This window comes from Sarcophilus harrisii, chromosome 1, assembly GCF_902635505.1.
Source record: "Sarcophilus harrisii chromosome 1, mSarHar1.11, whole genome shotgun sequence".
Classification (NCBI taxonomy): domain Eukaryota; kingdom Metazoa; phylum Chordata; class Mammalia; order Dasyuromorphia; family Dasyuridae; genus Sarcophilus; species Sarcophilus harrisii.
In genome coordinates this window covers 151387994-151411616 of record NC_045426.1, presented here as the reverse complement: position 1 = coordinate 151411616, position 23623 = coordinate 151387994, and the positions used below count along the sequence as shown (strand labels likewise).

Sequence of the window (23623 nt, the reverse complement as noted above, 5' to 3'; positions counted from 1 at the left end):
TTCTTTTGCAAACCTTATATATTTTATGCATCTAAAAACATTCTTCCGAGGTGATCTGTAGGTTTTACCTGACTGCCAAAGGAACACATCTTACAAAAACAGTTAAGGAGCCCATGTTTAGAGGTCTTGTAGGCCAACCCTGTCATCTTATAGTTGAGGAAACTGAGGTCTAAAGAGACTGAGTGGCTTGCTCAACTCAAACCCCAAGTCTGAGGCTAGCTATTTGATATCTCTCAGACACTTCTTTTAGTTTTGAATGATTATAACTAGTTTTTGGTCAGGGTCTATATAGCTTTTAATATTTATGCCTATTTGTAAACTGCTAAATTTTTGCAGATGGGCTTTAGCATCTAGACACTTCCATTTAAGGCTTGGTGCATATGGTTATCAGTGTCTCAGATATTCCAAGTTTACCCATGGTGGTTCAGACTAGTACTTTCTTACATTGTGACCAGGGTCCTTTGTCAGGACTTCTCTTTCACCAATTATTGCTTTTCGATGTGGTCACTCTGCTAAGAACAGGAGCCACTGCTCTTGAGCAAAGCAGACAGACATTTTGCCCAAGGTAACCAAATTCTTGTTGCACATTCACTACCCTTGTGAAAAGTGCTGCTTAGTTTGGAGCTCTGTCTACTTCTCTAACAGTGCAAGCCTGCCAAGAGGCCACACTTCCACAAAAGGAACTGTAGGTAAGAGAGGAAGAAAAGAGAGTACACTATGTTGGAATGCCAATCTAGGGAGAAGAGAACAAGGAGTCAGTTAAGTACAAGAAAGAAGAGAATAAAGGAGACTGTCTATACAAATTCAGGCATATTCTTTCCTGGCAACTTGAAAGAATAGATGGTGAATGTCCAGGAAATTGGGGGTTGGAAGTAGAAGGACAGGGAGGGGATGACTAATTTGTTTTTAAGTTGCTGAATATAATTTTCATGGAGATTTAAGGACACCATAGGTTTCCAATATTGAAGTCACAAGACTGAAATCTTGAAAAGTTTCTCTGAAAAAGCAGGATTGGACAGAAATCCCTCTAAATGTCTAAATATCTGACTCAATGCAGAGACTACTTTTAAAAAATGCAAGATATTTTATTTCTTTGTGAGGAGTTCATATACTGTCTTCTTAGTAACCTTATTTCACTCAAGTCAAGGGCTTTAAACTTATGACAGCAGTACAAAATTGTACTTACAAAGTCATTATTGGCTACATAAAGATTGGTATTAACTCAATTCTAGTTTGCCTATTTCAACTAACTACAGGAGCTCTTTTATAGTTTTTAAACTTTAAAAATCTACAGGAAAACCCCCCACTAATGCAAGAGGGTAAAAAATGCTTATCAGCACAGTAGTCACAAAAATCGGGCAATATCAGTTGGTTTTAATGACATTATGACATTTAAGTGAAAATAATAGCTTTTGTATAAGGTTTTTAAAATCCTAAAGAATTCAAACAATAGTCAGATATACAACAGAAGTTCACAAAATGTGCACTTTCTATATTAAAGAATATAATTTCTTTCAACATAAAATTTGCCAATAGAATTAAATTAGCAGCTTAAATTATATACAGGCTTCTAAATTGGATCAGATTTAAAAAAATAATCTAGTCCAATAACATGAACATAAAGCAGACATAAGCAATGGTTACCTACATGGTTCTTCAGGCATTCCAATATTTTTCTTCATGTATTTTTGATGATCTACTTGTTTCTTTTTATTATAAAATATTATTTCTAAACAAACTAGATGAGGAATATAGTGTTTTAACATTTGCTAAGGCATCTTAAAAATCTACTAAACTTTTTTTGGAAAAATATATATATTTTTAATCTAAGCAACAAAAGATCTCAGGAGCTTGAGGGTTTAATTCAAATTTTTAAAAAAGTAAAGAAAAGAACTAACATACAGGTAAAATTAAATGGAAATAATACTGAATTCAAAGGTAATTCTAAAGTGGCTAAAAATCAGTTTTCTCACTTTATTATTTGTATTATGAAAACTGATTTCATGTGCACATAACAATTTAGAGTATCAATTTAGGCTGACCTTGGTTGGCATTTGCACCCTGAGGCAAAGCATTGGTTAAATTGGGCAGCTCATTTCCATGGTTTCCATCTTCCCAGGGACAAACATCAACACTGTTCCATTTTTTCAGCTGTTTTAGCCAACTGGCCTTCTGTTCCAACTTGCAATGGGGATTTAAGACTATACACATCCACAGGGCCCCTAGAATATTAAAAAATAAAAATTTAAACACATGAACTTTTATAATAACAAATTTAAAACCACTTCTGAAATATATACACAGTATAACATTTCTTTTAGACACTTCCTGAAATCAATATGTCTTAAAAGACAGAAAGGAAGTCAGAGATCCTCACTGAATAAGAGGTTCAAATAGCCTAAAGTTCAAATATCCTAAAGATTAAATCTAATTTGCCAATTTAGTTTATAAAAGAAATTTACAACTAAAATACTGAATTAAACAATCCTATACATTTTCTAAATCTATGTACAAAAAGGAAATATTATTTAATGGGCACAAGTTCTCAAAATTTATAAAACAAACAAATAAAAAACCGGAAGGACACATATCTATCTTTCTTTGTTTTAATTTTTTTTTTTTTGCAATTTCCTCAACTCAGATATATCACAGCAACTTTAAATTTCCCATTTTCTCACTTTCATAGACACAGAGAAGTCTATACACACAATATAAAGTATGAATGGTACTGTGCAAATCAAATAAAACATACTCAATGTCCACATTCAAAAAATTCAATCAAGAACTTTTATTTATGTCAACAAAAATAATTCAATCATTTTTGAGATATTAAAGCAGGTTTGGCAGAAAAGTACATTATTTGATTCTTAATTTCAGTAATTATGGGAATAAATAACAAAGGAATGCTTTACATTCTTTAAAAAAATTTTTCAAGGAAACATAACCTAGACTGACAATTTCACATGTATCATAACTTCAGAATTTGCATTTCTAGGTCTGCAAAACACATCAAACAAGTATACTAGGGCCTGTAGCTGCTCTCAGTGGAGAGAAAGAGTGTGTGTGTGTTTGTGTGTGTGTGTGTGTATATATGTGTCTGTCTGTCTCTCTACATATTTGTAGGGAAGGAAAGTGGAATGAGTGCTCTAGGGAAGAGCTAAGTATAAGAGGTCTATTTTAATGAAGAGTTTCTTCATGTCAATACTAAAAAATTTTAACAGGTAAAGGTTACCAATCACTTTACACAAATTATTCCACTTGTTGCTCACAACTCTATGAACATAAATGTTATTGTATCCAATTGACAGATGAGGAAGGTGAGGCTCAGAAGGACAGAGTCACATAGTTAATATATGGTAGAACCGGAACTCAAATCTAGGTCTTATGATCTTAGATAAATCACTAAATCTTTTTAGAACTGTTTCACCATCTGCAAAATGGGAATGGCCTAAATGATTTCTAAGTCCCTTCTATAGCTTTCTCACATGATTCTTAGTCCAATACTTTTTTTCATTGTGGTATTTCTCATCTCACTTCATTTGTTCACAAGAACATATCTTGTTTGTTCGGTCATAATTTTCTCATGAATTTCTCCAAATTAAAACGTCTTAAATAAAAATAGGGGAGGATTCTGGGAAAATGACAATCAGTTAGTAAATTTCAAACTCTCTTGATTTTCTCCCACAAATGGAACGAATTTTCACTTCATGGAGAACATAGACTCATGAAAAATCTCTAGACTTGGGGCAGAAAAGGGTCCTCCTGATATAATCTAAGAAGATCTGAAGAAAGACAACAGGCTGGGAATTAATCTGTCTGAAAGTGCAAAACACCTCCAGGCTAGCTCCTCAGAAACAACAAGTGGGGACCCCTAGGCTGGCTGGGTGTGGCTGAAGCCTCAGCAGGAACCAGAAGGACTTTCACCTCCCAGACTGTTTGTGGAGTGGGGCTCTGAGTCTGGGAAGACTGAAGGATCCCTGGCTGATTAGGAAACTGCATCTAGTGAGTGCAGAGGCAGGCAGCTGGTAGGGAGCTGCTGGCTACAGACACTTGTGGAGCTCTTGGTTTGGGGTTCCTGGTCAGAGGGGAGAGCTGATGGGAAGCTTCAGGCACCATCATTGGAGATGCTTACACCAATACCTTTATATATATATATATATATATATATATAAAAAAAAAGACCCTGCAAAGAGGAAAGAACCTCACTACTGAAACATATTATGGGAACAGAGAAGACCAAGATTCATCTTCAGAGGATACTTTAGCAAAACAAAACAAACAAACAAAAAAAAAACACACAAATCAAAAAACTTCAAATCCAAAGAGTAACATGAAATGGCTCCCTGTGCAGAGAGAATATAAAGAACTCAAAAAAAGAATTTAAAAATCAAATGAGAGACATTAAGGAAAAACTAAAAAGAAAAAAAAAACATGCAAGAAAAACAAAATTATGGGAAAAAAAATTAAACAACTAGAAAAGGAGGTACAGTTCTCAAAGATGAAAATAATTCCCTGAAAATTAGAATTGGGCCAGTGAAACTATGAGAGAGACCAAGAAATAACAAAACAATTTATAAAAAATGAGAAAATAGAACAGAATGTGAAACATTTTATAAGACAACAGACTTGGAGAACAGATTAAGAAGAGAAAATATAAGAATAATTGGACTGCAAGAAAGTTGTGACCAAAAGGAGAACCATGACACAATTATGCAGGATATAATCCAAGAAAATCGTCCTGGAATGATAGAACATGATGGGAAAGTAGAAATAGAAAAAATCCACCCATCACCACCTCAAAGAAATCCTTTGTGGAAAACACACAGGAATATTTTTGAAACCCCTAAATCAAAGAAAATTTTGCAAGAAACATGTAAAAAACGATTCAAATATGCTAGAGATGAAAATAGAATCATACAAGACTTAGCAACAGTTACAACAAACCGCAGGGCCTGGAATCATATCTACTGACAATAAAAAGAGCTAGGCCTGCAGTCAAAAATATCATATAAAATTATCTTTAGTTTTAAATGAAAAAAATGGACATTCAACAAACTTGCAGATTTTCAGGAGTTTCTATCAACCAAACCCGAACTTAACAGAAAATGTAACATATATGTTATGCCGATATGAAAGATCTATTTTTAGAAATTTAACATGGACAAACTTTGTTAGACAAGGACAAAAAAAATTTGTTTTTTACATATGTGTATACATATATTAAATGTTTAAGATTCACATCAACAACAGGATAGCCCAAAAGAAAGATTGGCAGAATCAGAGTAATCATATTATACAAATGAGGTGCAGAGGAAGAAGAGACACAGAGGCATTGGCGGGGAGGAGGGACTCATAGTTCTGAAAACCTACTCACAATTGAAATGGGTTCAATAGACAACACTACATATATACCATGAAGTATAGGTATAGTACCCTTCAAAATCTATAAAAAAAAAAAAATAAGGGGGGGGGGTTGATATTGGCAGATGGGGAAGCAAAGGGTAAGGAAAGAAGACAAGGAAGGGATCCTTAGGTAGGGGAAGGGTTAAGTAATAGTAAGGCAAGTTATGGATAGGAATTTAATGAGTCAGCAGGGATAGGAAAGACGGGTATGTATGGAGGGTATGTGTATGAATGTGTGTACGTATATATCTACTTACATATACATAAGTATTTTTTTTTAACTGCAGTTTGCTTGGGGGTGGGGGAGGGATGAAAGGGGGAAAAAAGAATAAAGTAATAAATAAGGTATGCAGCAGAGAATCAAAAAACAATTTACAAGGATGTAAAGAAAAAATGGACATTCATGAAAATACTTTCTTCTACTAATACATATACTTTCTTGATCTGGCAATTTGTTGTTACATATTTTGGATCCCTTCTGATGTTCTATTGGGCCCATGACAATGTTCTTTTGTTTTGCTTTTTTTTTTCTGTTTTTCTTTTTATTTTACTCTATTTTTTCAAATAAAATAAAATTTCTGTACAATAAGAAAAGCTGAACTAGATTTAGAACGCTTTCTCCAATCATCGTATTGCAACTTTCACTATCTAAATGTTAATATTTTGCAACAATTTTTTCTTTAAAGTGTTAGTACTTAAGTGTTTCTGGCAAAAAAATTAGCCTGGTGGCATTCCATGATCCCAGGTATGAGAGTTATTTCTGAAGAATCACTTCATGAGCCAATAAAAACTGAGTGGGGAACTATCAAATTTTTCTAACTCCTTCTCCCACACCAAAAGGCAGACAAATCAACTTTGATGAAACTTAACTGTATCCTGCTACAACAGTGAAGTGTGAATTAAAATGATTACCTAAAAGGTCTATAAACTCAAAGTCATACATTTTTTGCCATACAAGCCCATATACAAAATTATGCATAAGTTCAGCAAGAATTATTTTAAAAGAAGATTTAACAAAGCATAACAAAAACTATCAAAACATGATAGTATTTATGTAAAAAATAACATACAGATCAAGACAAAAACTACCATTATCGCTAACCAGACTATAATTTTCCAAATATTACAAGATTTCGTTTCCTAAGGCTTTAAGGAAAAAAGAAATCAAACTTCAAAGGCATAACATTCAGTGTTTAAACATGTATGTCTTGTCTTATCACATGATTCTCCACTAAGAAATTTTATCATGAGTCTACTTGTCTCCAACTGAGCACATTATGAGACATTAAAATCAAAGGGTTTCATTGAGGAGTGGAAGAACACAGCTCCTTATGCTGGAGGAGGATCCTCACACTATTCTGCAGGGACAGCTAAGTGTACTAAATAACTCTAATTGGCTTGTAGGATTCTGTTTGGCAGGTAGGATTCTAGAAATAACAGGACACAGTACAGTATCTTCCACTTAGTAGGCACTCAATAAATGAAGGATGATTAAAAACTGCAAAGGCTTTCGCTTTCATTCAAACAACCTCATGATGGATATAGTCCAGTATAAGATGGAGATTCTAGATCTAGTTCCCACTCTGCTTGAATTACTTACCTTACAGCAATGTGGTAAAGATCAAATTAAATGATATATGTGAAATGCTTTGCATAGCATTTTAAAGAATATAAAGAAACTATAAATACATGCTTATAAAATATAAAGAAATTAAAAAATATATAAAGAAAGACTATAAAAGAAACATCTGCTGCTAGTATTACAGTTCACTATTAATTTAATGACACTGAAGAACTGAACCTTGGACAAATATTTAAGGGTTCATTCCTCACCGATAGCATAAGCCCCATCTAACTTAACAGGTTTTGAACCAACTCTATACACTGTAAGATCTATGCATATTAGTATATTGATTAAGAATAAAATATTTAATACAGAAAAATATTTTTTATCCAAAGGGTTTAGCTTAACATATTATAAATCAAATGTTAAATCAATAAGCCAACAAATTTTGTGAGACTGCATATTTATGAAGAATGTATGTAAAATTAAATTTATGTAACATTGCAGGTTTTCAAGCTGGGAGACAGATCACCATAATCTACCTCCCTCATTTTCTAAATAAGAAAGAAAAACAAAAGCAAAAAAACTGAGGCTCCAAGAAGATAAAGTTAACTTCTTATGGTTAAATGGACCCTTTGATCCCAAATTCAAATTTCTTTCCACTATAAGATCTCATTTGATAAAACCTACGTGAAATGTCAAAGGGGCTCAATATTTAAAGAAAATACACATTCAACCACATTATTCTTTTCTTTTGTTTTAGCAAAGTGAAATTAACATTTAACAATAATTTCTATTATCGTGCACATATTTACTATTCTTAAATTAAGACATACTTGTATTATTTCTATTTTTAAAATGTATTCATAGACCAAATAAGGTAGAAGTGAATAATTTTGATTACATGACATTAAGAAGCTTTTGCACAAACAAAACTAAGACAGCCAAAATTAGAAGAAAAACAGGAAATTATGAAAAAAAATTACATCAAGTTTCTCTGATACAGTCCTCATTTCTCAAATGTATAGGGAATTGAGCCAAATTTATAAAAATATGGTCAAAGGATATGAGCAGGCAATTTTCAGAAGAAACCAAAACTATCAATAGTCACATGAAAAAAATTCTCTAAGTTACTACTGATTAGAAAAATACAAATTTTAAAAACTCAGATCCATGATGAAAAATGCTCTTCATTTCCAGAGCAAGAACTGATGAACTCTGAATATACATTGAAGCATACGTTTTAAACTTTATTTTTGTTTTTGTGTATGTGTATTTCTTTTGCAACATGGCTAACATGGTAATATACTTTGTATTTTTCACATGTATAATCAAAATGCTTGCTTTCTCAATGGGTGGGGGAGGGCTGAGAAGGAGGAAGAGAATTTGGAACTCAAAAAAAAAAAACAAAACCCTTAATGTTAATTTTAAAAATAAGTAAACAGGAAATATTTAACAAAATAAAAATGATTTTAAAAAACGTATTCATACTTAATTTTGACTCAACACTTAGTAACCAACAAAGTCAAATGTTTCTCTCAACTTCAAATACATTCAGATAAATTATTAATCTGGTTCAACTCTACATTTTAGAGGTATGAAAACAGGATCGAGGGTTAGTTCTTGCTTTAAATCCCACAACAACTCAGGGACAGAGTGGAGACTGAATCTGGATTTATGGGCAATCAATACAGTATTCTATGATAACGATCTCCAAACTTCGTGGTTATGTACTTCTAATGATAAATATTTTGAGAATGCACCTCTTCTATTTTGAGAATGTAACTTTTATTTGTAAATTATATTATATACACACACTACTGTATTAGGCAGTTAGATGGCACAATGAATAGAATGAGCCTAGAAGAATAAGATCTGAATTCAAATTCAGCCTCAAGATACTTATTAGTTATGAGACTGGGCAAGTCACTTGAAGCAATCAGCTATCCTGTTTGCCTCCATGTCATTTTAAAATGAGTTGGAGAAGAAAATGCTGAACCATTCCATTATCTCTGCCAAGAAAACTCCACATGGGGTCAGATAAAACTGAAACCACTCAACAATAACAAAAGTTGCTGTACTAATAATTATGTAATTATGAAATCTAATCAGAAAAATAAAAATTAAAAGCCAAAATATCCGATCCTAGCAGCACCAGGAAGACACTGGAATTTATTGAGTGAGAGTGGTAAATCACATTGGTATCCATATGGAAGATGAATGGGGAAAGGAGAAAGATTTGAGACAGGAAAACCAATTAGGAGATATGGGAATATGCAGAAAAGAGGTGATGAAATCCTGAAATAGAGTGATATCTGTTAAAAGTAAATAAAAAGGAACAGATGTGAGAAATTTAGAAACAAAAATTGAGATATGGCAACTGATATGATCTGTGGGATGAAGGAGAGCAGGGAATAGAAGATAACACCAAGACTGAATCTGAATGACTAGAAAGACAATACTTAATAGGGAAGTTTGGAAGATGGGTGATTTAGATTTTGGAGAGGGGAGAATAATGTAAAGACATCTGTGATTTATCATTCTGCCTATCAATGCTCATCCCATGTGATTAAATCCGACATCCCCACACCCAAATGAAAAGGGGAAAGATCAGACAAATTAGTATATGGCCTGCCCAATAAGCGCTTGGGAGCAGAATTTTCCCAAATGGCCTTTGTTGCTGTGGGTTCTGGACTGCAGTTAGTTAAAAGTACCCCAAAAGGTCAAAAACTAAGCTCAGAAGTGAAGAGACTGTATAACAGAAGATACAATGGAGAAGCATTAGAGGATGATAAATATAGGTATGACCCTACCAGCCCCTAATTATTAGTTAAAAAGTCTTATTGCTCATGCCCACGAACAGATTTTAAATGTGCTGTTTAAGGACTAGCTAGGCTCAGAGAGGCTTAAAATCAGATTGACCACAAGGTTTTTGGTCATACCAATTCTCAAACATCATCTTAGTTGTAGAAAGGTTGCAATATATGTCACTAGAAGAGCTATAGCCAGGAAATCGTGGATCCTTGACATGTTGAAGGAATTGTTAACAGAAATGGCCTTAACCTTATAATCAATGTTAGCCAAATTGAATAAGCCCTTCTCAAAATTAATCCATGGCTAATACAAAATTAGTCTCATATTAAAAAAAAAAATTGAAGTTTTAACTCTTTCTAATTTGTGCTTTAAGAAAATATTACCTGTGCTAGAGTCAGCAAAAATAATGTGCATTTTCCTATTTGCTCTAAATAGGGATAAAATAGGTCAATATCTTTAAAACTATGTTTAAATAGTTCTCATGTTACTAAAGTATATAAAATCCATTTCCCAATCCTGTTACAATAAGAATAACCTTGTATTACCTTGAAAGGAAATGATACACTAATTTTGTAGGAATATGTTTTTAAACTCAGAAATCTTTTAATGAATATGAGAAATCAAGACCAGTTGTTTACAAAGCTCAAACTAAAAAACATAAAATAAGTTTATACAAAATCTTTGAGCTTTGCTTCCTCCCTCCCCCATTTATTGACAGAGATAATATACAAGTCTTTTTTTTTTTTTAAACCATAAATTAAAAGAACAGCTAAAAGCAACCAAAACATCAACTAGCAGTTTGTGGTTAATTTTTCAGGTCAGAAGAAAAAGAACCATCTTGATGGATAAGGTGAACCGAGGTATAGTGGATAGAGTATTGGGTCAGGAATCAGGAAGATCTGTCAAACACCTGCTGTCTGAGTGACACGGGTTAAGTTACTTAATATCTGTCTCAGTTTCCTCAAGTATAAAATGCAAATAATAATAGCATTTGCTTCCAGAATTTGCAAAGATCTAACAAGATAATATCTGTAATGAGCAGATTGTCTTGTCATCATCATCATTTCTACAACTATTAGCCAAAGACACAGCAGTTTATAACAATGCTAAATCTGTGTCATATGCAAATCCAAGTTAGTTGAGTATTATTTCATTATTTACTTGATAAAATAAAACTATTAAATCAGTTGTACTTTTGTACTTCCCAGAGTTCCTCCCTTATGGGATGATATAGTTAGAACATTTTTAAAATGCTTGAAAATCGTTATTTAATTCTGAGCTAATGATTTCCTGGAAATCAATATTCCAAGAATTTTGGTAAATTTTGCTTAACTTCCATGTTTTGGAAAGAAAACACTATAGGTATGAGGGAAAATACTAAAAACTGAGATTGGAAATGAGATTTTAATGGAAGAGAAAGAATCAATTTGGGAAAAGTTTGGGGAATGAGTAATTTATGATTCATCTATCTATTAATTATCTAGCTGAAGAATGGCTATAGTCAGTTAACTATTTTATATAAATATTGTATATATAAAGTTCACTTAAAAAAATCAAATGGTACTCCCCGCAGAGACTTACTTTGAAAACATAAATATTAATAATAAAATAAATGTGGCAAAAAGTTAACAAGAATACTCTTTTTTTCATTTTAATTTTTTAGCATCATGAAAAACCAACAGGTCAAATAAAAATCACTTTTAATATTTCATGGCATACAACATAAACTAATTTTTACATTTATGTTTGTCTTTCAGAAGTCTGAAAGGACCCCGAATTTTAAGTATAAAACAATTTGCTATTCCTCTAGGAAAGCTATAAAATGTTTACATGCATCTACAAATAGATAATCACTGACAAAATCAACTGTACTTAGAAATTGTAAAAATCTGTCCTTACTTACAGAATATAACTTATTAATATATACTAAATTAACAATCTTCTGTAATATATTCAATCTACTATAATAAAAATTTTATTTTTCTGTGTAAGTCACACTGCATTTAAAAAATTATTTTAAAATTTCTAATCCTCTTAAAATTTACTATCTAATCAATTGGTCTACAAAGTGGGAGCTAGAGAGCCAAACATGCTGCTTGCTGAGTAGTTTGATCCTAAGGGGCATGTGATCAACGTAGTAGAGGTCCCACCCTCTCTGATAGCCAATCAAAGAGGCTTTTCTTTAACATTCTGCCCTTTCCCTTCACTGGGGCTCTAAATCTCTTCCTTTCTGAATATCTGTCTCTAGGGGCAATAATAACCCAAAAAGCAAATGTGACTTTAATAAATTTCACTATCCCATAATTACTGTTCTTGCCATATCATCTCTTGGTTATGACTCACATCTTTAGAAACTTTGTGCTCCAGGGTAGTGACTGATGCTTGGAGTCTTTCTTTCCTCCTTTTCATACAAATGCACATACACATACATACACATCCCAGGGATATATGTTCAAAAAAATATTTTGGATCAAAAATAGTTACAAGACCTAGTCTCTTAATTTACCACAAAACAAAACAAAACAAAAAAACCTCTTATATAATTAAAAATAAAATATTCTCAGATTGTGAGATCTCAGTGGCTATTAATCCAGCTCTCTCATTTTGTTGCTAAGGAAGTTTATTCAAGAAAGATAAATGATTTAATCAAGATCACAAGCCCACTGTTTTCAGTGGGTCAAGAAATGTTTAAAAATAACATTGAGTGCAATGGCCATGAAAATATGGAGAAAATATTAAATCATTTGACTACGGGACTCTCTGTGTACTATATGTTTGAGTTTGTCAGAAAGCTTGGGCTTAATTAGGAAGCTTGATTCAATAGCAAATAATTGCAGTTCTTTTGTTTTCTTATCTTAAAATTGAGCAAAAATCCACAATGAGATCTATTCAATATGAGTAACAACAAAAGGGCATACAACAGGTGGCAAGGTGAAGGAATGTGAACTTTAGTATCCTGGGAGTAAGCACATTTCCCAAGTGTACTGCACTGGCTGCTTGATTAATTTGTCTCTATAAACTCTGTCATGGCTTAGACAACAAATGTGACTCCAAGGAAATGATCAGTCAAGAAGAATTAGCTTCCATGAAGAAGCTACACTTTCATGGATTTTTTTTTTTTTTTGTCTTTTTGTAAACCAGGAAAATGAAGTTTCCTATTTAGCCCCTAGAAGAACAGCTTTAAAAATTACTATATTATTAAATTTTTGGAAACTGAATGAATCCTAGTGAACTTTAGCATCACAATACACAATATCTACCACATCATTTACTATCTCCTACAGGGAATGTTTTCTTAAATTTGTTGCCTTGTGAAATATATTATAATCAGATATCCATGTAGTATAAAAAAGAAAAAAAGAAAATATTACCAAAAAAGTGAAATGGTAGACACAAAGATTTTTCCTGCCTTAATTACTGTTAAATTATTATTTAACTTTTCATGCCTTATCACCCAATTTTATTTCAAGCTCCTTAATGACAGTGACAAGTGTTTTACATAACAAATGCATGCAAACATATTTTATTTAATAAAACATCACATTTACCATTTATTTTCAGAGGCAAGTCATAGTTATAATGATTTTTCTTTTATGTGGAACAGAGGTCTGTATTTTTAAAAATAAGGGTAATCAGAAGCCCTACTAGGAAAAAACTCTAATTTAAGAAGTTATTATAGAGTATTGTGGACAAGGTAAATATTTCAATAGCATACTACCATAAAAACCCCAAGGAAAAAATATTTGCAGTGTTGTGTCAAAATGAAACCACAATTTTATTCATAAATGGTTTTCTTAATGTGCTGGGGTTTCTATAGTATTCAGATAGAAGCTGATATGGGTACTGTGTTTTTTAAAGAACAGAATGTTTTATTTTGCTCTAATTCTTTCTATTACCAAATTAAATTCTGATGTATTGGTTTTGACAAGTGCTTCATGCTGATTGTACTATGTATGATAGTATAATCACTCCCTATGTTATTTCACACTGGCTGGCTGATTAATACAATAGATTACCTGCAGTACCGATGGCAGAGCAGAATCCCTGCCCTTGCTCATACTAAGTTGTGTGTGTGTGTGTGTGTGTGTGTGTGTGTGTGCACGTGCGTGTGTGCATGTGTGCTCATGTGCATAATATGGGAAGTAGAAAGGAAGAGGGATTCTAGAGAAGCAGAGTAGGGAGGAAAGAAGGAAAGAAAGAATGTGACTTAAGGCTCTTAAAATTTCTCGATTACTTTTAAAATTTTGCTACTTACTATCCTCAATTGTGTTCTGCCTTGCATTTTTGTTCCTTCCATCAAAAATTAAAGTTTTTGTCTCCGTCTTATAATGAGAAAGGAAGGAAAAAGGAATCAAGATCTTTAAGTTGACTGATACTGGTACAGAAGAGCTAGACAGCAGCACTCCCCCCCAAAAAATGACTGAGTAACTGAATGAAGATAATATTCTAATGAAATCATAAATGCATGTACTCACAAACATCTCTTTAGTATAGTGGTATAAGCTTTAAAACAAGGTATTAAGACAGTGAGTGTTTAATACATTATCTGGAGGTATGAGTAACAGAGTTTAACATCTTTCTATATTCAGTTTTCTCTTTATTAAATATCCTCCAGAAAAGGAGAAGTAAGATATATGTAAACATATCTTTTAAAAAAAAGAAAGAAAAAATTTATTTTCAAATCTTGTTCAATTTTATTCCGGTATATCCAATCCTTGTTAATACTTCACAGGCATGTCACATGCAGATTAGGATTTAACTTTTTCCACCTTCCTTTCTCTAATAAAGTTACTTCTCTTATATATATGCTCCACGTCTACATATACCCCAAACCAACAATCTTTGTCCTGCTTCCTCTGTCTCCTTTGTTGGATTCCTGTGCATTTCCCCACTCTTTGCACGTCCCCCTTTCCTTTCTAGTGTTCACACCTTGCTTATCTCCAGCTACCTCCATGCATGACTCCCAGATCTCTCTCTGGCTAGCTCTCTGACCTCTCATCTCTATATCCCTATGGCCCATTTCTACTTGAACAACACAGGTTAATTCATCAGCTCCATACCTCAGCCCACCAGCTTTTCCTTAGTACCTCCTCTTCCTTCTGACACCACTACAGTTAGTGGCGCCACCCTTCACAGTCTCTCATGTTGAAGTCTTGAGATTATATTAGTGACCAAATCTTGTTTAGTTCACCTTTCTTCATACCTTTCTATCCTCTCACTTAGTATAAACCATCACTACCTCCTGCCTAGAACTGTCTCTTCCTGAGTCTAACTGCTTCCATTATATTTATCTCCTGCTAATCTATCCTTTAACCCACTGTTGGAACCATGTTTTTTATGCACAGTTCTGCTCAGGTCACTTCTTTGATCAAAAATCTTCAGTGACTCTACCTTCAAGTTTTAAATATATGCTATGCACAATTCTTTGCCTGGCATTCAAAGTTCTCCATAATATGACACCATGTTTGCTACCTCTACAATTCTATCTCAAATACCTTTCTTCCATGTAGTCTATGCTCCAGTCAAATTCCTGTTCCCACACTTTAAACTCTTTGAGGGCAGCTTTATCTTTGTTCTATTCCCCTCCCAGACTCTCTCACAAGACAGGACACACTGAAAGAGCTTAATAAATGTTGGATTAAATGCTTGCTTATCCCTCCCCAGCTTGCTGTAGAAATTTACAAGCATATCCCATAATGAATGGAATTAAGAATCATTAATTTAAAATAGAAGTTTAGTCACAATTCAGTCTCATGTAGGATCTGATGTCTGTTACAAAGATCAATTCAAAAGGGAAAGGACAGGGGGGAAAGAGAGAGACAGATTATATATTGCGTTCAACTCAATTACTTCTGGCAGTATATCACACATATAGAACTTGTAAAACTTGCAAGGCAGATATAGCTGTTCCTAAATATATGAAAATCTTATGCATTATAGACAAACAAGGGCCAAAGTTAGAAAGTTTTGAAGTACATTCCCACCTCTTATCATGAAAATTTTCTTTAAATATTAATTGTGTTTAAAAAAAAAAAAAAAAAAAAACTTCCATCAAACTACATTAAGACAGATTTCAAGTTCTTTCTAAAATGGATCTGTATCAAAAATATTTTATCACGTTTTCTCTTATTACAGACCTCCCAAGATATTCAGCAATAGTTTTAAATAAATAATCTTCCTTTACATAAATCAATCTGCTCTTTTTTTTCCTTTTTTTTATTTAATAGCCTTTTATTTACAGCATATATACATGGGTAACTTTACAGCATTAACAATTGCCAAATCTCTTGTTCCAATTTTTCACCTCTTACCCCCCCACCCCCTCCCCTGGATGGCAGGATGACCAGTAGATGTTAAATATATTAAAATATAAATTAAATACACAATAAGTATACCTGACCAAAACGTTATTTTGCTGTAGAAAAAGAATCAGACTCTGAAATATTGTACAATTAGCTTGTGAAGGAAATCAAAAATGCAGGTGTGCATAAATATAGGGATTGGGAATTCAATGTAATGGTTTTTAGTCATCTCCAAGAGTTCTTTTTCTGGGCATAGCTAGTTCAGTTTATTATTGCTCCATCAGAAATGATTTGGTTGATCTCGTTGCTGAGGATGGCCTGGTCCATCAGAACTGGTCATCATATTGTATTGTTGTTGAAGTATATAATGATCTCCTGGTCCTGCTCATTTCACTCAGCATCAGTTCGTGTAAGTCTCTCCAGGATTTCTGAAATCATCCTGTTGGTCATTTCTTACAGAACAGTAATATTCCATAATATTCATATACCACAATTTATTCAGCCATTCTCCAACTGATGGACATCCATTCAGTTTCCAGTTTTTAGCCACTACAAAAAGGACTGCCACAAACATTCGTGCACATACAGGTCCCTTTCCCTTCTTTAGTATCTCTTTGGGATATAATCCCAGTAGTAACACTGCTGGATCAAAGGGTATGCACAGTTAATCAATCTGTTCTTGAAAAAAAAAAAGCTACCTTTAAGGCTGTCTAACAGCCAAATAATTGGTTTTATTTCATCAATCTCCTTTAGTTTTCACTTTTAATTATGACCATTAAACAACACTAGTTTCTTGTGAAATCTAAGGATATCAAGATTGTTAGGAAAAGAAACTTTCTCACCCTAACTTAATATCTTGTTATGTTTCTTTTTCTAAAATTTTTTCTTCCCCAAACCCATAGTCTGATCTGGTCTGAGTAATTTTTCTCATTGTTTTACCAACCCAAAATTAAGGGTAATATGAAAATAGGATTAACCTACCTTAGTTTCTTGAGGGTATCTTAAGACTTACTTGACAAAAAAGTTGAAAAGAGGAAAATAAAAAGTTAAAGAAAAAGTGAATGAAAAAATATGAGTTGGAAAAGGAAAAGTTAATACACCACAAAGATGTACGTGTGAATCTTATTAGCCACTAATACTTAAAGTTAGAATATGACGTTGATTTCTTCTTAGTAAGCTAATCTATCACAAACTGGCAGGTTTTATTTGCAAAATACTACAGTAGTTTGGAACTGAACTATCTGGTATGTAATGGTTAAAAAAGATTCTTCACTAGGGATTCACAGTTCTCTGCATTCAATTGGACTAGACATCAAAATTCTTTCCTAACCACAATGAAAAGATATATAACTAGATCAGATTTTCGCAATAACACCCTGCAATAATGTAGTGGTACCAACCTTGGGAGTGCCTAGACAAAGTCAACAAACACCAAAACTGCATTTGGCCAATGCAAGTCAAAACTGTATTTGTTAAGGAATGCTAATACCAAATTTAATCATTACTTGTTTTATCAAAGTCATAATGCTACTTTGACAAAAGATTAGAAAAAGGGCATCTTTATGATACTGTAAATTTAAAAATAAGATAACTGGAAAATGAGTATAAAAATAAAAAGCAAAACATTACTGTTTGTGATCTCAATTATCTTTTTATCCTCCATTTTTCCAAAGTAAATGGCACTGAAACAACACACAGTGCATATGAAAATTTGAAGATAATCTTATCTTCTATTAGAAATGAAAACTACATACTACTGGGATTATATCCCAAAGAGATTATAAAGAAGGGAAAGGGACCTGTATGTGCACGAATGTTTGTGGCAGCCCTTTTTGTAGTGGCTAGAAACTGGAAACTGAATGGATGTCCATCAGTTAGAGAATGGCTGAATAAATTGTGGTATATGAAAATTATGGAATATTACTGTTCTGTAAGAAATGACCAACAGGATGATTTCAGAAAGGCCTGGAGAGACTTACACGAACTGATGTTGAGTGAAATGAGCAGGACCAGGAGATCATTATATACTTCAACAACAATACTAGATGATGACCAGTTCTGATGGATCAGGCCATCCTCAGCAACGAGATCAACCAAATCATTTCTAATGGAGCAGTAATGAACTGAACTAGCTATACCCAGAAAAAGAACTCTGGGAGATGACTAAAAACCATTACATTGAATTCCCAATCCCTATATTTATGCACACCTGCATCTTTGATTTCCTTCACAAGCTAATTGTACAATAATTCAGAGTCTGATTCTTTTTGTACAGCAAAATAATGTTTTGGTCATGTATACTTATTGTGTATCTAAGTTATATTTTAATATATTTAACATCTACTGGTCATCCTGCCATTTAGGGGAGGGGGTGTGTGGGGGGGTAAGAGGTGAAAAATTGGAACAAGAGGTTTGGCAATTGTTAATGCTGTAAAATTACCCATGTATATATCCTGTAAATAAAAGGCTATTAAATTAAAAAAAAAAAAAAAAAAGAAATGAAAACTACAATGAATGCCACGCATAGTAATATATGCACTATAAGAAAAAGCTAATTTTCTAGTAAAAAAAAAAATTCAAGATTTCAAAGATTCCATGACTCATTCACAAGAAGTAACAGAAAGGAAACAAAAGCTTATAAATATGTCTTGCCTGATTCCTTTCAAAGACTTAGGAGTTTCTAATTTTCAAGACAAAATTAGTAAATGACCAGAATGAGCAATTTTTAGTGAAAAACCTGTGTTTGGTATGTTCAGCTCCCAAAGAGTGCTAATAGAATACACCTTATTTGGTTTTACATTAATTGATATAAAGGAGAGACGAAATAACCCCCTTTACAAAACTGATTCTATCTTAAGGGAGAAAAAAATGCACTTCGTAATGAAAATCTGGTCCCTGAAAAGATTTCTCCCAAAGTGATATAGGCAGTCTTTCAATTAAGTAAATTTACCAAAATGGAAGAAATAATCAAGGTATATGGGATATGGTCTTCTCTTCCATCTACATCATTTCTCATTATTCCCCTACACTGATGCCCCTTCCTTCAATCAAGCTAAATTGCTTGGTCTGTGGTCTGTCTCACATGTTCATGTTATTTTTTCCCCTAAAATCTCTGGTTCTCCCCTCTCTCCTTATCTATTCTAAAATTTATATCAAATTCAATTAGTACAAGATTACTTTCCACTGATTTGCATTAATTTAATGCAAACTGTTTTGCAAGAGCATTCTTCTCTTGCTTCATATTTTTGCTTCAATCCTCTCTTCTTCCTCTCTTCCTTTACCAAATGCCTAACAGAGGCCACTGTAGTGAAAAAGACACTAGATAGAATCAGGAAATCTATCTAGGAAAGAAGAAGAAAGCCTACTATGTGCTGGGCGCTGTGCTAACTGCTTAAAAATATTATCTCATTTAATATTCACAAAAGACCTGTGAGATAGTTACTTTTATTAGTCCTATTTTATAGTTGAGGAAACTAAGGCAAAGAGAGGTTAAATTAGTTGCCTGGGGTTAACATAGCCGGGAATTGTCTGAGACTAAACTTGGGTTTTACAAGCCCAAGGCTCTATCCACTTAGCTGCTAATAAGCAGTGTGGTCTTGGATTGAGTGTCTTACTTATGGATCTCAATTTCCTCAGCTATAAAATGAGAGGAATGACTCATTCTAGAAAATGATGCTGATATAGGTATGAGAGGACTGTGTTGTATTCTATGTAACTCATGTCTCCAGAGTGGTGGTGGGGCAAGAGGCCCAGCTAAGATGGCTGAGACAAAAGTTCAAAACTTTTAACTAAATGTAGGTTATTATTTATTTACCACATACTTAATAGAATTCAAGAGGCTCTGGAAATTTCTAAATTCCCAAGTTCATCTCCATACTGTGAAGCCCAATTAGGCTTCTTGAATGACTGTCCTATACGGTAAGAATCCCTAAGCTACTTCATGTTTCTCAGATAATGGAGGTGGAACCAAACCATGTACTGCTTCCTTCCACCATTAAAATATTGAAGCTTGAGTCTCAACATAGCTAAGGCTTTCAAGAGTAGGAAGAAAGCGAGAGGGATATAATATGTGGTGAAAAGGAAAAACTAATGATTCTGTCTTTAGGATCAAGTAGTTGATAATTTTCTCCAAGTACCAAGCTAATTTGACAATATGTAAAAAGATTTCTCAGACTCTAGGATCCTGAGTTCTATACAATTCCCTGCTTTATTCAGACTCTCTACAACCCCCAACCTCTGGCCCCAACCTAATTTCTCAGTTCTAAATTGGCCTTCTGGCTTTGACTTCATTAAGAAAAAAATAAGGTTAACCTAACCTTGCAACAAGATTCACACTAGAAACAGATACTTAACTATGGCTATTTTTGATTACAAGTACAGAGTGAGAGCTAACTTTTTGCCAGGAAAGAAATTTACACCCAGATCAAAAACTTTGAAAAAGGGGAAGGGGGAAGAATTTTCTTTATGAAATTAAGTTTAACAAAGATTACGAATTGCAGTAAAATTGATCTAATTCAATTAAACAACTTGTAATAGCAAGACTCAGCAATAACAAACCTTTTCTACCTACAATCCCCACCCCCCCAAACCCTTAAAAAAATTCTCTCAAATAAAATACTTAAATGTTCTTAAAAAGAAGAAAAGCATTTAAAATCTGATAAAATATTATATAACATATGGAAATCTGAGGTATTTTTCCCTTGATAAAACTGTAATTAAATCTTATTTAACTATGACCTCTAATGACATATTTTTAAATTAGATTTTAATAGATTGGCAGCCACAACCTATAGTTACACAGAACAAAGTAAAATTACAGTTTAGGAGTAGTTTCAAGGAAAGAGAACAGTCAGTACAGATGAAAGGTTACAGTATATCCACTCATCCCTAAAGGATCCCATGGTAATTAAGCACATTTAACAGATAGCCATTACAGCTAACAGTAGTTGCTCTTGCTGCCAATCACTACTGAGATGTTCTTTGGAATCAAAGGGCTTTCCCCCCACCTCCCTTTCTGAGAGCTACTTTCAAGACAATTTGCATGTGATTTAAGAAATGGACTAGCAAAAAATGCCTTTTGTAAAGGTCTTACAAAATGCAAAGCTCTATTCTTATGTTTTATAATTCGCATTTTTTTTTCATAGTGGAATAGAATGAAATATAAATACTGATTCTGACAGTATTGGCACAGAATTGGAAAAAATGAACTCAACCTAGCAAAGGGCAAGCCTAATTGAACATACCAGGCAATTAGTATTTAAAAATCGACTTGTCTTAATGCTGTCCTTTTGGTTAACTTAAGCACTCCTACAAGTAGACTCACTTAAAATACTGCTTTAGTGAACTATTAGGTAACGTGGTATAACAAAATCAGGTCTGAATTTGGAGTGGAAGGATCCCAATTCAAAACCTGTCTCTGACCTTCACTTTGTATGTGACCTTGTGGGTCTTAGTTTCCTCAAATATAAAATGAGGGCAGTTGGATTGGATGACCCACAAAGAACCTGTAGAGACATAGACTAGAAACATACATAATGTACTTTCTTTTAGGGAAAAATATTTCAAAATTAATCTAACTAGATCAATTGAGTACCATGAATTCCAGTCTTAGGAGAGTAGTAATTATGTGGACTATTTCAAATTGTTGGCTTTCAGGGTAGGCAAGGGTGAAGCTCCACTAAGTAAAACCATGAATTAGTTTGTGTCCATTAAAGAAAAAGAAGAAATGTCCCAAATGGTCAGGCATTACTATAAAAATCCATCCCCCAAGTATCCTGGGCTAAATTATAGTACAGCAAGTATATTTTGAAAATGATAGAAAATGGGAGAGAAAAAACCCTTCTGGCAGGGGCAAAAATCAAATATCAAACCTCCATGTTGACAATCTATTGGGTGCTATCATTCCACCAAGCAGCAAAGATGCTTGTTTTAGATTCTTTTACTTGACTGCTTTCATCAGATTAAGCCCTTTCATGCTGCGAGCCTTTTCCCCCCAGTGCATCGGCCATTGCCAGAAATGGACACAATGAATCCACCGGTGCTAAGGAGTTAAGCATCTGAGATTTAATTTAACAGTTTCAGCTTTATTAAGCTGTCACAAGAACGGCCCCACTTTGATAACAGTAGCTGCTCCAATTATGGCTTGGTTTAGGGTTGACAAGTATAATGATTCATTCGTGGCACATGAGAAGCAATAAAAGGTTGTTTTGCATTACAGCTTTAAAAATGTGGGCACTTTTTTCATTTAATTTGTCACTTAGCTTTTGCTAAGAGGACATTTAAATTGCAGTAAAAGGCAAATGGGGCTTTTAGTTTAAATGTAATCCCCATATTTAAATGATCTGTAATGGCGCAGTGTTCGAGTGGGAACACTATTGTCTCACAGTGGGCCCTGATGGTGACATGTGACATTTGTATTCAGGTCCTGTATTATCCATGTGGCTAAAGGGCTTCCAATTTCATTTCACAGCCAGAAGCCTGTAGAAAACACCAATTAACTTGCAGATCCCATTTGCCGACAAAACTCAGCCTCTTCTCAATGTCTGGCATCTGGCAGTGCTCAGCATTTAATTCCAAAGCAGAGCCTTGAAGCAATGTGATCCCTGCACTGGGGCACAAAGTCAAATTTCCCCCTTTTATTAAGAAATAAAATCTTTTCCTTCTGTTGCCCAGGACCAACTTCAAGTTAATTTTTTGACCCAATATTAAGATGTCATTGCTAAAGTCCCCTTGTCTGGAATTCTTCAAAGATGGAATTTGGGGCAAGAAAAGATTGACAATTGGCTTTTTTATGGAATCAGAGCAGTCAATAAAACAGAGATTTGAAAAAAAGACACCATATTGTATTTATAATTTTACCCCTTTGATATTTCAATTCACATCAGGCTAGTTGTGAGTGGCAAAAAGGTAAACAGGAAGAATGAAGAAAATATAGAGGAAGAAAGAGCATTTCTCATGTGAGACTAAAGTTAAAAGTACTTTTATCATTCTAGATCTTTGACTTTTGACTTAATCTAAGAATCTGGGGGGGGGAGCCAAAATTAACATGTAGGATTTATGACTCTAACAGAATTTACATTTCCAATTGAAATTCATAATTTTCATAAACCAATTTGGGGGAAAAAAAAAAGAACTATGAAAGGTGGGATGTGAGTTCAGAGTAGAGTTCAAAATGAATGTCATTATCTTGTTTTTTAATTAAATTTGTAGATGTTAATTTCTCCCCTTAATATTAATAACCAGTCATCTATAATGTATAATCCCATAAACTTCCTTGCCTGAACATTTGAAAAAAAGATTTCTTAAATTTTGTTATTTTATTGTTACAGCAATATTTTTATAAGTTATACATTATAAGGCTGAATCTTATTCCTTCAAATATAGTTATCTTCCTCATTTCAAATCAGTTCTCCACTTACCCTGAAACAATCTATTACAATGGCAAAGAAACAACTTAAGTTCTGACAAAGAGTTGATTTACTTGATTACATGTAACTACAGAACAACAAAATCTTAGGAGTGAAAGCAACTGTACGGGTCA

General features: G+C 33.5%; 1 protein-coding gene across 1 annotated transcript in view; it reads right to left on the bottom strand.

Moving 5' to 3' along the window:
- ZSWIM6 (zinc finger SWIM-type containing 6) overlaps positions 1–23623 on the bottom strand; it is a 197731-nt gene that overhangs the window by 19114 nt on the left and 154994 nt on the right. Inside the window, exon 5 of the mRNA XM_031965403.1 lies at positions 2043–2222. Coding sequence (XP_031821263.1) covers positions 2043–2222 — 180 coding nt within the window. The remainder of the gene's footprint in view (positions 1–2042; positions 2223–23623) is intronic.